This window comes from Nelumbo lutea, chromosome 2 (assembly GCF_056320005.1).
Source record: "Nelumbo lutea isolate HS-2025 chromosome 2, American lotus-T2T, whole genome shotgun sequence".
In the NCBI taxonomy this organism is placed as follows: Eukaryota; Viridiplantae; Streptophyta; class Magnoliopsida; order Proteales; family Nelumbonaceae; genus Nelumbo; species Nelumbo lutea.
In genome coordinates, this window is record NC_142685.1 from 36,949,981 (window position 1) to 36,962,806 (window position 12,826).

Genomic DNA, 12,826 nt, shown 5'->3' on the forward strand with positions numbered 1-12,826 from the left:
TACACAACACTTGCCTTTTGTTATTACCAAAGAGTTCGGTAACCATTACGAACCACCCTTTTCCATTCCTTTTTAGCAAAGATTCGAATCTCTTCTTCTCACAGGTCAATGAGTTTCTCCAACCTTCTTCCCGTAAGGAATTGACAGTTCCATCTACAAAACCCTTCAACCACACACAGGCCTCCTCTGGTAGGAGAATCGTTGCCCTGCTCCCTTCTCTGATTTTCAAGTGAGCCTTCCCCTTTGTCCTTGCTTGCTCAAACAGGAAAGATTTGGCTTCAATGATCAACTCCAATCTCCATTTCCCCGCCAGCTTGTACTTCCTCTCATCTCCCATCTTTCTCCCAAACCTTCAATTATTCCATTTTGTTACACCAAATTGAGATAGAGGGAGACTCTAAATTGTTGATTGAGTGGCTGCAATCTAGTAAGTTGGGAGCCTGGATTAATAGACAGCCCATAAGGGAAATCCTCAACATAACAAGGGAGATCGGTGCATGCTTCAAATGGACAAGGAGATCAGCTAATGGTTTAGCTGACATGTTGGCTAAACAAGGGACTATGAGGGAGAGTATGTTCTGGGCAGTTTTGTAAGAAAGATTATTGGGGGCTCAACACCTACTTAGGGGTTGACAGCTGTACTTAAATCTGGTATGTTTTTTAAGTTACTTTAATGAAGATACCGTTTCCAATAAAAAAATAGATAATTCCTGCTGATGTGCAGCTGCTTGGTATTACACAACCAAGTCATTACCAAATAGTTTTCTTGAACACATTTGGAATGGGATGTATCTTCCTCGGCTGGTTTCTGTCTCTAGTTACGTATCCTAGTTTTCCCCTTCCTCCAATGGTTATCATGGCCGATTGAGCCCATTCCAAATAATTTGTGCCATCAAATTTAGCAGAGTTGTTTGACACATTTCCAGCCCCCATAGATCCTTCCCTGTGTGATTTCATTTCATTCCCTGTTGTCTCTATGCTAAACTCAACACTAAAGGTTCACACACCTGGAGGGAAAAGGCCTAGAAATACACCTTAAAAGGCTGATAAAATTCTGTACAGTAACCAACCTGTAACAGTCCCTCCGATAACTGTAGGAATCACAAAAAAAAAGGACTGGAAAGGAAAGGATTGATCACTCTCCAGTGAAAAACCCTAGAACCAGCCCTAGAGGAAGATAATTTCTTTCAGCCACTCCCTCCAGTTAGTTCTAAAGGACTCCTGTAAACTGTCAATCTGAAGAGAGATTAATTTTCTACCTATAAAACATTGAGTGCCACTTCCAATTGAAGGTTTAACTCCTAAACCTTGAATCAACCTGAATTCTCTGGTTCTTCCTGGTCATTGGGCAATCTCCAAGATTAAAAACACCTTGGACAGCAACTGGACTCTCCAATAGATTTGTCCATGGGCTGGGCTCGGGCTTGGCTTTTGCCAAAATTCTAATGGGCCTGACCTGAAGCCTGAGCCCGAGCCTGGGACAGTATAAAGTTGAGCCCAAATCCCAGCCGGTGAGCAGGTCTACTCTCCAATAACCTCCAAGAATCAGGCAATAGCTGCTGAAAACTGCAGCCCTAGAAAGATCTCATGGACTCGGATGGATCAAGTCCACATGAGATCCTTACTCAAACCTAGACATGCTCTGATACCAACTCGGCTGACATAGTTGGTGATCAAATCAGGTTTAGATCAGATTCCAGCAAGAAAAGTAAAAGAAAAGAAGAAAAAGAGAGCAGAAGAAAGGGAGAAGAGAGGACATAGAGAAAAGAAGAAAAAGGGGTCCAGATTTCTTATGTTCTGCTGCTCCATCCACTACTATTTATATCAGTAAAAGGAAAACAATGTACAATTAGGGGCGAGCAAAAAAAAAACCGAAAAACCGAACCGACCGAAATCGAACCGAAAAATCGGTTAACCGAACCGATCAGTTTGGTGTTTTTAAAAAACCGAAGATACCGGTTTTGTTTTTTGTTAATCAATTTAAAAAACCGGTGGTTAACCGAACCGACTGGTATACATGTATTTCTATATATTTTCTGTTGGAATAATGTTAAAATAACTTAGTTGCAGTTGTTAGGGCCTGTTTGTCTAATTAAAGTGTTTTTATTTCGTTTTTTATTTCTGTTATGTCTGTTATTGTACTCAGGGGCACAAGGGTCTTTTCCCTTGTTATTTATGTCGCCCTATATATAGTAAAATAAACACTGGCGCCGCCAGTACTGTTACATTGCAAACCTTCTCTCTTCTCTCCTCTCTTCTCTTCTCTTCTCTTTTCTCCTCTTCCACCTATCTTTGGCCGACTACACTGTCAAGATGGTATCAGAGCGGGAATGCTGATTAAAAGAGAGCAGATCGATCAACCCTATTGTCAAGAGAAGATCGATCAACCCAAAGAATAGATCGAACAGACTAGCAGAAAGGAAATCTGATTCTGGACTACAAAATAGCTACGACTGGTACAGTTCTCCCTATTTTTTCTCTTCTTCACTTTCCTTGGTCATGTGCCGAGTGAAAACCCTATGAATCTGGGGCGGCTGAATGCTGTCGAACCTGTGTAACCCTAGTTTTCTTGGATCGTGTGATCCTGTTCATGTGTTAAGACAACTGTAGGTCAATGCTGACCTGTCTTCTCAATGGTTTGAGTTGACTATAAGCAAGAAGGATCTCTCCTGCTGATTAGTGGCTGTTAGCCATTCTGAAATTCTGGTAGGTGGGGACTGATAAAACTATACAGGTCTGAAACTGCCTAATATTACCTCAGTTTTGTCCAGAATTTGGTACTGTTTGTGCTCAATCTGGTTGGTAAACCCGAGTGTGTGGGTGTGAACTGAGTGGAGCATTGCTTTGTGGAGTAAGGAGGGGTCCTAAGTCCGGTGTGTGGGACTGATTAACTGCTTGACCATGTCGACTGAGAATTCTGCTACTTCAGAGATCTCAGGGAGCCACAATGGAGTGAGTGGGGGAATGGATATGAGCTTTCCCATGGCTGTCATTCCCTTTGATGGTCTGAATTACCTTGAGTGGTCTAGGGGGATAAAACTCTACATCACTGCTAGGGGGCGAATAGGATACATCAATGGGAGAGTAAAGGAACCGAAGTATGGAAGTGCTGAGCATGATAGGTGGAACCAAGAGAACAGTATGGTGATGTCTTGGCTCTTGGTTTCAATGCTGCCATAACTAAGGAAGACCTTTATGTGGGCTGAAACTGCTTGTGAGATATGGGAACAAGCGAAGTCCACTTATTTAGAACAGAGACACTATGCCAAGATATATCAACTACAAGCTGAATCTTCTACTTGCAAGCAGGGGGAGAGAGTCTCTCGATGTACTATTCTGATTTGACATCAATATGGCAAGAATTTGATCACTATTAGAATGTGAATTGGAAGTGTGATGAAGATGCAAAGGCCTATAAGTCACTTGTATCACAGCAACGCGTGTTCGCCTTTCACCTAGGGCTGAATCAGTCATACGAGTCCATCAGGGTACAGATCTTGGGTAGTAAAGACTTGCCATCAGTCCAGGAGGTGTATGCCTTGGTGCAGTCAGAAGAAAGCAGAAGAAGTGTGATGAATGGTGTAGAAGGGGAGTCAGTTGCCCTAGTGGTCCGGGGAAATTCAGATACAAATGTCGGAGGTGGCTTTAAAAGGGGTGACACTCAGAAAAAAAAAACAGAAGATAAAAGCAAGCTTTGGTGCACTCACTGTCAGAAGACACGACACACTAAAGATACATGCTGGGATCTCCATGGAAAACCTAAATGGGCACAAGATTTGGGTAAGAAGTCAGCACCGGGTTAGGGCAAGAAACCAGGCCAACAGAATAAAAAAGGGTATAACTCAGCTAATCTGGCATCGACAGAGACTAGTCCTTCCGTAACTCAGGAGAGACATCCCGGTTCTAACCCTAAGGAAGATATTATCAACTCCTTCCGTGAACATTTGGAATTGTATGGTAGGACTCTCCGCCAGGTGGATTCTGGGCCTATTCCTCCTACCTTATTTGTGTCTACATCAGGTAATGCCACAACCTTCCATGTGTCATCTCATACTACTGATTCACCTTGGATTATTGACTCCGGAGCCTCAAATCACATGACCGGTAAGTCAAATTTGTTCCAGACATATAACCTTCTCTTTGGGAGAGATAAGGTATGTACTAGATCTACTAGAAGATACAGGCAAATTGGGGGTAAAACCATCTGATTCACCTATTGAACCTAATCACCATCTGGGAGACAGTCAGGGAGAGTTTTTGAAAGATGTAAAAATGTTCCAGAGACTTGTGGGGAGACTTCTGTATTTGTCTATGACCAGGCCTGATATTGCCTATGCAGTGGGTGTCCTTAGTCAATTCATGCACAGCCCGATGACAACTCACTTTGAGGCTGCAGAGAGGATCTTGAGATATCTCAAGAAGTTTTCTGGAGCTGGTTTGTTGTTCCAGAAACACAGTCACTTAAAAGTGGAAGTATATACTGATGCAGATTGGGCAGGAGCAGTCAATGACTGAAAGTCTACTAGTGGTTATTGTGCCTTTGTAGGAGGAAACCTTGTCACATGGAGAAGTAAAAAACAAAGTGTGGTGGCTAGATCTAGTGCTGAAGTAGAGTATAGAGCGATGGCTCATGGGGTTGCGGAAATCATGTGGATAAGAAATCTGTTAGGTGAACTGGGTTTCGCAGTAAGCAATCCTACGTCACTCTACTGTGACAATAAAGCAGCCATCAATATTGCTGCTAATCTAGTTCTGCATGATAGGATGAAACACATTGAAGTGGACAAGCATTTTATCAGAGAGAAACTTGAAAGTGGAGAAGTGTGCACACCATATGTCAACTCGGAAGAGCAACTTGCAGATATCTTCACCAAAGGTCTTCATCATGTGCGGCACAAAGATTTGTGTGACAAGTTGGGCATGATTGACATCTATGCTCCAACTTGAGGGGGAGTGTTGGAATAATGTTAAAATAACTTAGTTGCAGTTGTTAGGGCCTGTTTGTCTAATTAAAGTGTTTTTTATTTCATTTTTTTATTTATGTTATGTCTGTTATTGTACTCAGGGGCACAAGGGTCTTTTCCCTTGTTATTTCTATCGCCCTATATATAGTAAAATAAACACTGGCGCCGCCAGTACTGTTACATTGCAAACCTTCTCTCTTCTCTCTTTCTTCTCTTCTCTTCTCTTCTCTCCTCTTCCACCTATCTCTGGCCGACTACACTGTCAAGATTTTCTATATATTTATGTAAATTATATATATATTTATATATTATAAATTAATAAATATGCATTATATATAAATATATTATTTATAATATATTATATATTATTTACTATTTAAAAAATATATTTTTATATATTTATATTTTTTTATTATATATATATTTTTACAATAAATATTATAAAGTAAAAAAACCTAAAAATTGACAAACCGAACCATCGGTTAACCAAACTGGTCAACCGGTTAATCGACTGGTTTCGGTTCGGTTCTGGTTTCTGGTTTTCCAAAAACCGGTGCTACCGGTTCAGTTCACAAAAAGGCCCACGGTTCGGTTAGCTGAACCGTGAGCACCCCTATGTATAATGACCATAATACCCTGCCACCTAAAGAACAAATGGAAAACAGCAATAACAATAGTAAAAAGCAATAAAAAACAATATGGGACCACAAGAAGTGAAAGCTTTTTCTTGGAAGGTGTATAACAAAAAAATCAACATGTGTAATGTCATTTATTTATGGTGTTTGGCTTCATATCCTGCTTCCTCTGTAATGCAAGTGGGAAATATACCATCTATTAATCTATTGTCCTTTTGTGGCATAAAGTTGGTCTGGGCTCTTCTCCTCTTTGGATGCAGGTGCAATCCTTCAACAGATATTTGTAGTCTCTTCAAACCCTCCTTTTTCAACCCACCAAGAAGGAAATGCAAAGCCATGTGGAGAAGCACTAGAGTTGCAATTTCTTATGTCTATTTGGGAAGAGAGAAATGGAAGGATTTTTAATTGGAAGAGGAGAGATGATAGAGTGAAGGTGCCACTATCAAAGTTGTACATTGGATCAAAACAATGAACACTTTTTACTCCTCCATAGAAGTCATTGTAAGAGGCTGGAATTGGTTTGCAGCTTCATCTGCAGTCAGATTCATTGGTAATGCTCTATGGACACCACTCAGGAGTGATGAGAAGAATTATTGGCTGCAGTCTAGGTAATCCTGGATTCTCAGTTATTGGTGGTACGATGAGATGGTAGAGGCGATATTCTAGCTTTATTTTCTGAGTCCATTGGGGAGGGAAATCAATAAGAGCAGAACTATTGGCTGTACTGCTGTACTGCATGGCTTAAGGATGGCAAAGATTTTAATCTTGAGAACTTGATAGTGGAAGGAAGGATTCTAAGGGGGTTTTGGAATGGCTGCAAAATGAAAAAGAAAACTGAGAAGAAATTTGCATTTAACTTTCAAATGGGTCCCTAGGCTGGCTATTGCTCTTGGTGATGGATTAGCCAAACAATGGGGTAAAAACTTGGGGTGTATTACAGGATTATGTGTTGTATAAGCTAGCTTTGTAAGAAGAAAAAAAAGGTTGGTAAGGTCCGGTCTGTAAGGAAAGAATGAGTTTTTTCCTATTGATGGGATTCTTGGCATGTTGTATGTGATTTTCTTTATTTTTTCTATGTAAATCAATGAAGTTATCAAGTTCATGTTACCTATGAAAAAGAGTAGTTTCAAGGCAGAAGTTAGTGTCGTAGAATTTTTATTCACAGGCTGTATCATTCTCAATGGTTATAAATGAAAACTACCATTGTCAATGGTTTTATTCATTATGTTTAACTCCACTCATGGTCATTTTGTTTCATCAATTTTTTAGGCTGACCGCTTTTTATTTTATACAATTGTAATTGCAGGTCTTGTGATGGCTTTAATTGGTTCTCTCCTCAGTATACTTGTGGTATTTTTCATCTCTTCTCATTTGATTCTTTTTCTGCTTGTAGTTTACATATCAAAGGAACTGTACATGAATGCTTGATGCTAGGGAGTATACCCACCATTCAATGATTTTCATGGAGGATGTGTAGATTTCTGTCAAATGGCAAGGGAAGTTATGCTTTTTTGATTGTTCATATTCTTTTTGATGGTCCAAAAGTTAACAATAGTATTGAGCATGCATGCAGTCTGTAGAGAACACTGATGTGGAGACCATGGCTGTGGTCCCCACTGTGTTCGTATGACAGCACAGCATGTATTCTTTATTAGTTATGTCAGTGTTAGTTGGTAGTTATTTCAGTTTTGTTGTTACAGCCTGTTATTTCAGTCTTATTATTAGTTTATTTGCCATGTAAGCATTAAGGGCAATTCTGCCTTTTTTCTACAATTAGTAAACATATAAATAGTTAGAGTGGGTTGGCAGATTAATCTATCTGTCCCTCTCTCCTTTTCTAAAACCCTTGTGTACTTCTGCTTCTCTCTTTTCCTCTTCTTTTCTCCATCTGAAACCCTTTTTTACTTTTGGATTCAAGACTGATTGTAGTCTTGATTGACTACTCAGTCAATGGTGGGTCCTTTTCCTATGTGGATGATCTTGATTCGCCTGCAATGTTCTTGGACCAACAATGATAAAAATAGTGCCTACATAGCGTGCCTTAAACAAATAAAATTAAAAGTAATGTAGGTTGTTATGATCTGAGAGTTGGCACTGTGTGCAAAAAATGCTAAAGATTAGGTCCATAACTCCATATATTGTCTACTCTTCCAAGAGCCAAGATAGACTGAACCAACATTGGTTGATAGCCTTATGTAGGTTGTTATGAACCTTCCTAAGTTTAGCAAGGCAGATTAACCTCAAATATTTAGCTATTGAGGGTGACTCCTTCTTGGTAGTGGGTTTGATGGTGTACAATAATGAGGGCCCGTGGGTTATCAGACATGTAATAAGGGAAATCAGAATAGCAAGAGAGATTGAGGCCACTCTTAAGAGGATTAACAGGTTTGCAAGTGCACTGGCAGACTCCTTAGCCAAGCAAGGGGTGACTAGGGGACAACTTTTATGGGTTAATATGTACTCATAAGATTTATGGGGGTATGACTTGGGTTGAGAGCCTTGTAATACTGTTAAATTTCTAATTAATCCAAGTTTCTGATTATCTATCAAAAAAATGCAATTTAAAATTTGTACCTAACTGCCATGTCTTTGGTGAAAAAATCACTCTAATCAAGAGTTTTCTTTCAAATCTGCTGATTTTTTACTTATCCCTTCTAAAGGCTTTGGCATTGTTTTAGGTGTGGAATGCAAAGATGGAGAAAAAGAAATTTCATTTGGTCAAATGGGATTTGGTGTGTAGAGCTAAAAAAGATGGGGGGTTTGAGAGTGAGAAGAGTAGGGATCTTCAATAAAGCCTTGTTGGGGAAATGGGTTTGGAGGTTTGAGAGGGAGAGTGAAGCTTTGTGGAGAAGGGTTGTAACTTGTAACTATGGGGTGGTTAATTTTGGGTGGGATGTGAGGGAGGGAAAATTATCCTAGGGGGTAAGCATGGTTCAAAATTATGAACCTTCCTAAGTTTAGCAAGGCAGATTAACCTCAAATATTTAGCTATTGAGGGTGACTCCTTCTTGGTAGTGGGTTTGATGGTGTACAATAATGAGGGCCCGTGGGTTATCAGACATGTAATAAGGGAAATCAGAATAGCAAGAGAGATTGAGGCCACTCTTAAGAGGATTAACAGGTTTGCAAGTGCACTGGCAGACTCCTTAGCCAAGCAAGGGGTGACTAGGGGACAACTTTTATGGGTTAATATGTACTCATAAGATTTATGGGGGTATGACTTGGGTTGAGAGCCTTGTAATACTGTTAAATTTCTAATTAATCCAAGTTTCTGATTATCTATCAAAAAAATGCAATTTAAAATTTGTACCTAACTGCCATGTCTTTGGTGAAAAAATCACTCTAATCAAGAGTTTTCTTTCAAATCTGCTGATTTTTTACTTATCCCTTCTAAAGGCTTTGGCATTGTTTTAGGTGTGGAATGCAAAGATGGAGAAAAAGAAATTTCATTTGGTCAAATGGGATTTGGTGTGTAGAGCTAAAAAAGATGGGGGGTTTGAGAGTGAGAAGAGTAGGGATCTTCAATAAAGCCTTGTTGGGGAAATGGGTTTGGAGGTTTGAGAGGGAGAGTGAAGCTTTGTGGAGAAGGGTTGTAACTTGTAACTATGGGGTGGTTAATTTTGGGTGGGATGTGAGGGAGGGAAAATTATCCTAGGGGGTAAGCATGGTTCAAAATTTTGATATGATACGCCCCATATTGAGCGTACCTTATTGTATCTTTGGGGTTCCATCGTTCTGATACACATGTTTACAGGTGTCTTGGGACCCTCTCTTTTTTAATAAAAAATATGCCTAAATACCACCCCAAAAACCAAAATTTGAAAACAAACTAAAATAAATATAAAACCGCGTGTATCTCAGTACTGATATGACTCTGCTGGATAGACAGGGGCGTATCGATACTTTGAACCTTGGGGGTAAGTGTGTGGAAGGGAATTATGAAGTTTCACTCTATGGTGCAGCCGTTGTCTTGGAGAGTGGGGTATAGTCTAAACAAGAAGGGGGTGATGGTCACTCAATGCTATGAAGTTATAAATGGATCATTGGCATGGTCTCCTAATTTTAGAAGACCGTTGCTAGTTTGGGAGGTGGAGGAATGTGTGGGGCTGTTATCATAGTTGCATCAGGTGGTGGTTAATCCCATGATGTCAAATTCAAAATGGTGGAAGAAATGCAAGAATGGAACGTTTATGGTCAAATTTTTCTATAATGGTTTGCTTAGGAATCTGGTGGAGCCGGAAGAAATAAAAGGTGTTTGGTGGAAACTGGTTCCTCCAAGAACTGAGGCTTTTTCTTGGTTGGTATCTACGGGAAGCATTCTCACTCAAGATAAGCTAAAAAAAGAGGCTTTCAATTCCCAAACAGATGTGTGTTACTTTGGCTGAGGAAGAAAATGTTCTACATTTTCTAGTTCAATGCATCGTTTAGAGTTGCATCCCCTCTGCAGTTTGTTGGGAGGTTTGGAAGGAAGAAATAGAAGAATATTTGAAGGGAAGAGGAAAAAGCAGTGAAGATTGAAGGACATTAATCAGCTTGAAGGTAGTTGGATGGGTTCTAGTTCTCCTAGAATTTGAAAGTTTCAGTAAAGAAGACTTTGGTAGACTTTTGTAGGGTACTTGATTATATTGGGCTTTGGATTAAGGTAATCAAACAAAGAATCATGAATGGATAATAACAACTAAGAAGCTTTGTCAAAACTACATAACTCATAAGAGTGAAGTAGGGGAGAGTTTTACCTTTAATGTTAAACTACATCTCGTCTAGTGATACTAGAGACAGACAAATTTGGAGACCCGTACAATGAAGCTTGCATTATGAATTGCAATAACCCTGGAATTGGAATGGTTCCAAAAAAGTGTTGGGTATGAAAACCCCTCCAAAGTACAAATATTTCTTATTCCTGCTTCTCAACCTAAAGCTGCCCACAAAGAACATGCTAATTTTGAGGGGGCTGAATATTGATGGTTCCTGTGTGATGTGTGGAGAGGAAGAAGACACAAACCACATTTTTATAAATTGCCCTATTGCTAGGCAAGTATTGAATATTGCTAAAGACTCCCTCTGGATTCCCAATGACTTCAACGGTAATATTTGTGATTGGTGGAATCTCATCTCGAGTAATAATGGAATGGATCCGGGTGGCTCATATAGAAAGGAGAAATTTGCACTCCTCCTCTGGCAACTTTGGAAGAATCACAACGAATGTGTTTTCAAAAATAGGAGTGTGCCTCCCTCTATTATCATTGAAAGGGCTTTTAATACGTTTTTGGAGATCCAAGGGGTGAATGATGGAGATCAAAGTAGTTTGAGAAAGAAGGAAGTTCTTCCTGTTAGATGGAATAGTCCTGAGTTTGAGGCTATTAAAATTAATTTTGATGCCTCGTGTATCAATGGGGACTGCTTAGTTGCTTGTGTTGCCAGGGATCACCTGGGCATATTTTGGATTACAAGGCTTACAAGCTAGGAGAAACTACAACCAATGTAGCTGAAGCGTGGGCTGCATGGGAGGCCCACAATCTTATTCTTAACTTTCCTAACAGGTACATACTAAGGAGATTCAATGCTAGTTATTGATAGGCTGAAAAGGATTTCCAGCCCCCCGTGGAGAGTGCGTCCAATTATTGAAGAGTGCATCGCTTTAAGGGAGAGATTAGAGGGAACATTGAGTTCATCACATCTACAGAGAAGGAAATTTTGCTGCAGACTGGCTAGCTAACTATGCACACATCAACGAAGCATCTTTCAGCTCCATTCCTAGGCCTCTAAGTGTAATCGCCTGTTTTGATTTCTGGGGGCGTGCTACCCCCTGATCCGTGTAACCCCTTTCTGGTTCTATAAAAAAAAACAAAAAGAAGAAGAGCACCAGAAGTCTTCCCAAGAATCTAGGAGGTGCTCTGACACCAAGTTGTTGACTGAAAAGAGAAAAAAGAGTAATAAGGAGAAGAGAAGAGGAGAAGAAGAAAGAAGAGAAGAGAGAGAGGCAAGTTACAAGTGGTGTTTCCAAAAACAAAGTATTTATACTAGCACCCACAATGGTGGTTTGCTACAGTTAGCATACACCAATACATTTCATTGCAAAAATTACAACTCCCACCCCTGGGGGACTATTCCCTAGAACAGATGGTTCCTTATTTCTCCTTGCTTTACTAGAGAATCTGCCAAAGCATTTTCGGACCTTGGTATCCAAACCACTGTGGCATTGAGTGCTCTCGATATGTCTTTTACCTCCCTTGTTGGGTTTCCTTATTGAATCCCCTTAAATTGATGTTCCTTTGATTCATAGGCTTTTGACACTCTTTGCTCCCTCTACTACTACACAGAGTTCTGCTTCAGTCTTGGGATTGTATCCTACTTCATTAGCTTTATATTAGTGCAATACAACACAATAAAATGACAGATCTACCCTCAATTATGAAATATAACCAATGTGACAAATATGTCCTTGATCTAGTATGTATATTACCGTTACATTGAAAAGCATGCTTTCAACAGTCCTATATTTGTTTATTACATGATTAGCTAATTTCAGCAAGATGGAGTTATGAAGCATCGAAGGATTTCATGTTTTGGATTTGTAGATGGGTTTAGGATTTGCTTAGTGTTACTAGTGTTGCATATATAATGTACACCCAGCAATATTTCAGATTTTGGGTTTTGGTTTTTTACAGTTAGCATTACACTATGGGTTTAGGATTTGCTTAGAGTTATTAGTCTCTTCTTCCTCTTTTTTCATCCTCTCCTTTTTGTTATTTTTATTTTTATTTCTAAATCTTTATGTATTTCATTGTGACTATATTAATCTTGGTGTAAAATGCTTAAATTTGGTCTTTTTTTATCATTATGTGCTGGATACTAATATTAGAGAATGCATGTTCGTTATTTGTTCTATTGGCTTATGCCTATTGCATTAAATTTTTGTTTTTAACTTCTCTATATCTGGAACCTGAACATCATTATTTGTCATTAATACTTTTGTTTTTATCTGTTACCACTGCATGGAAAATATTGAAAAATTCAAATATATTGAGAATGATGATTTATTGTAAACTGTTGATCTTTTTTTGTTGGTTTTACTGCTCTTGTTCAGGCAGTTATAATGCCAGCTCTATTTTTCATAAAGATTGTCAAGAAAGCAACACCAGTGCAGGTAAACTAAAACAAAACCATAGAGTTACTTGTAATTCAGCATTTTCTTTTCTCATCTTGAATAAATTGTGATTGAGATTA

The 12,826-nt window shown here is 39.3% G+C and overlaps 1 protein-coding gene across 3 annotated transcripts in view; it reads left to right on the plus strand.

Annotated features, from left to right (window-relative positions):
• LOC148869902 (Transmembrane amino acid transporter family protein) overlaps window positions 1–12,826 on the plus strand; it is a 54,252-nt gene that overhangs the window by 40,526 nt on the left and 900 nt on the right. For 2 of the 3 annotated variants that reach the window (XR_016106720.1, XM_088967946.1), the window contains 2 exons: window positions 6,906–6,949; window positions 12,687–12,746. Coding sequence is in view for 2 of the 3 variants with exons in the window: in XM_088967946.1 (XP_088824072.1) it covers window positions 6,906–6,949; window positions 12,687–12,746 (104 nt within the window). In the remaining variant the exon portion in view is untranslated. Of the gene's footprint in view, window positions 1–6,905; window positions 6,950–6,992; window positions 7,145–12,686; window positions 12,747–12,826 lie in introns of those variants that run through there. The other variant, XM_088967947.1, reaches the window with a different exon arrangement.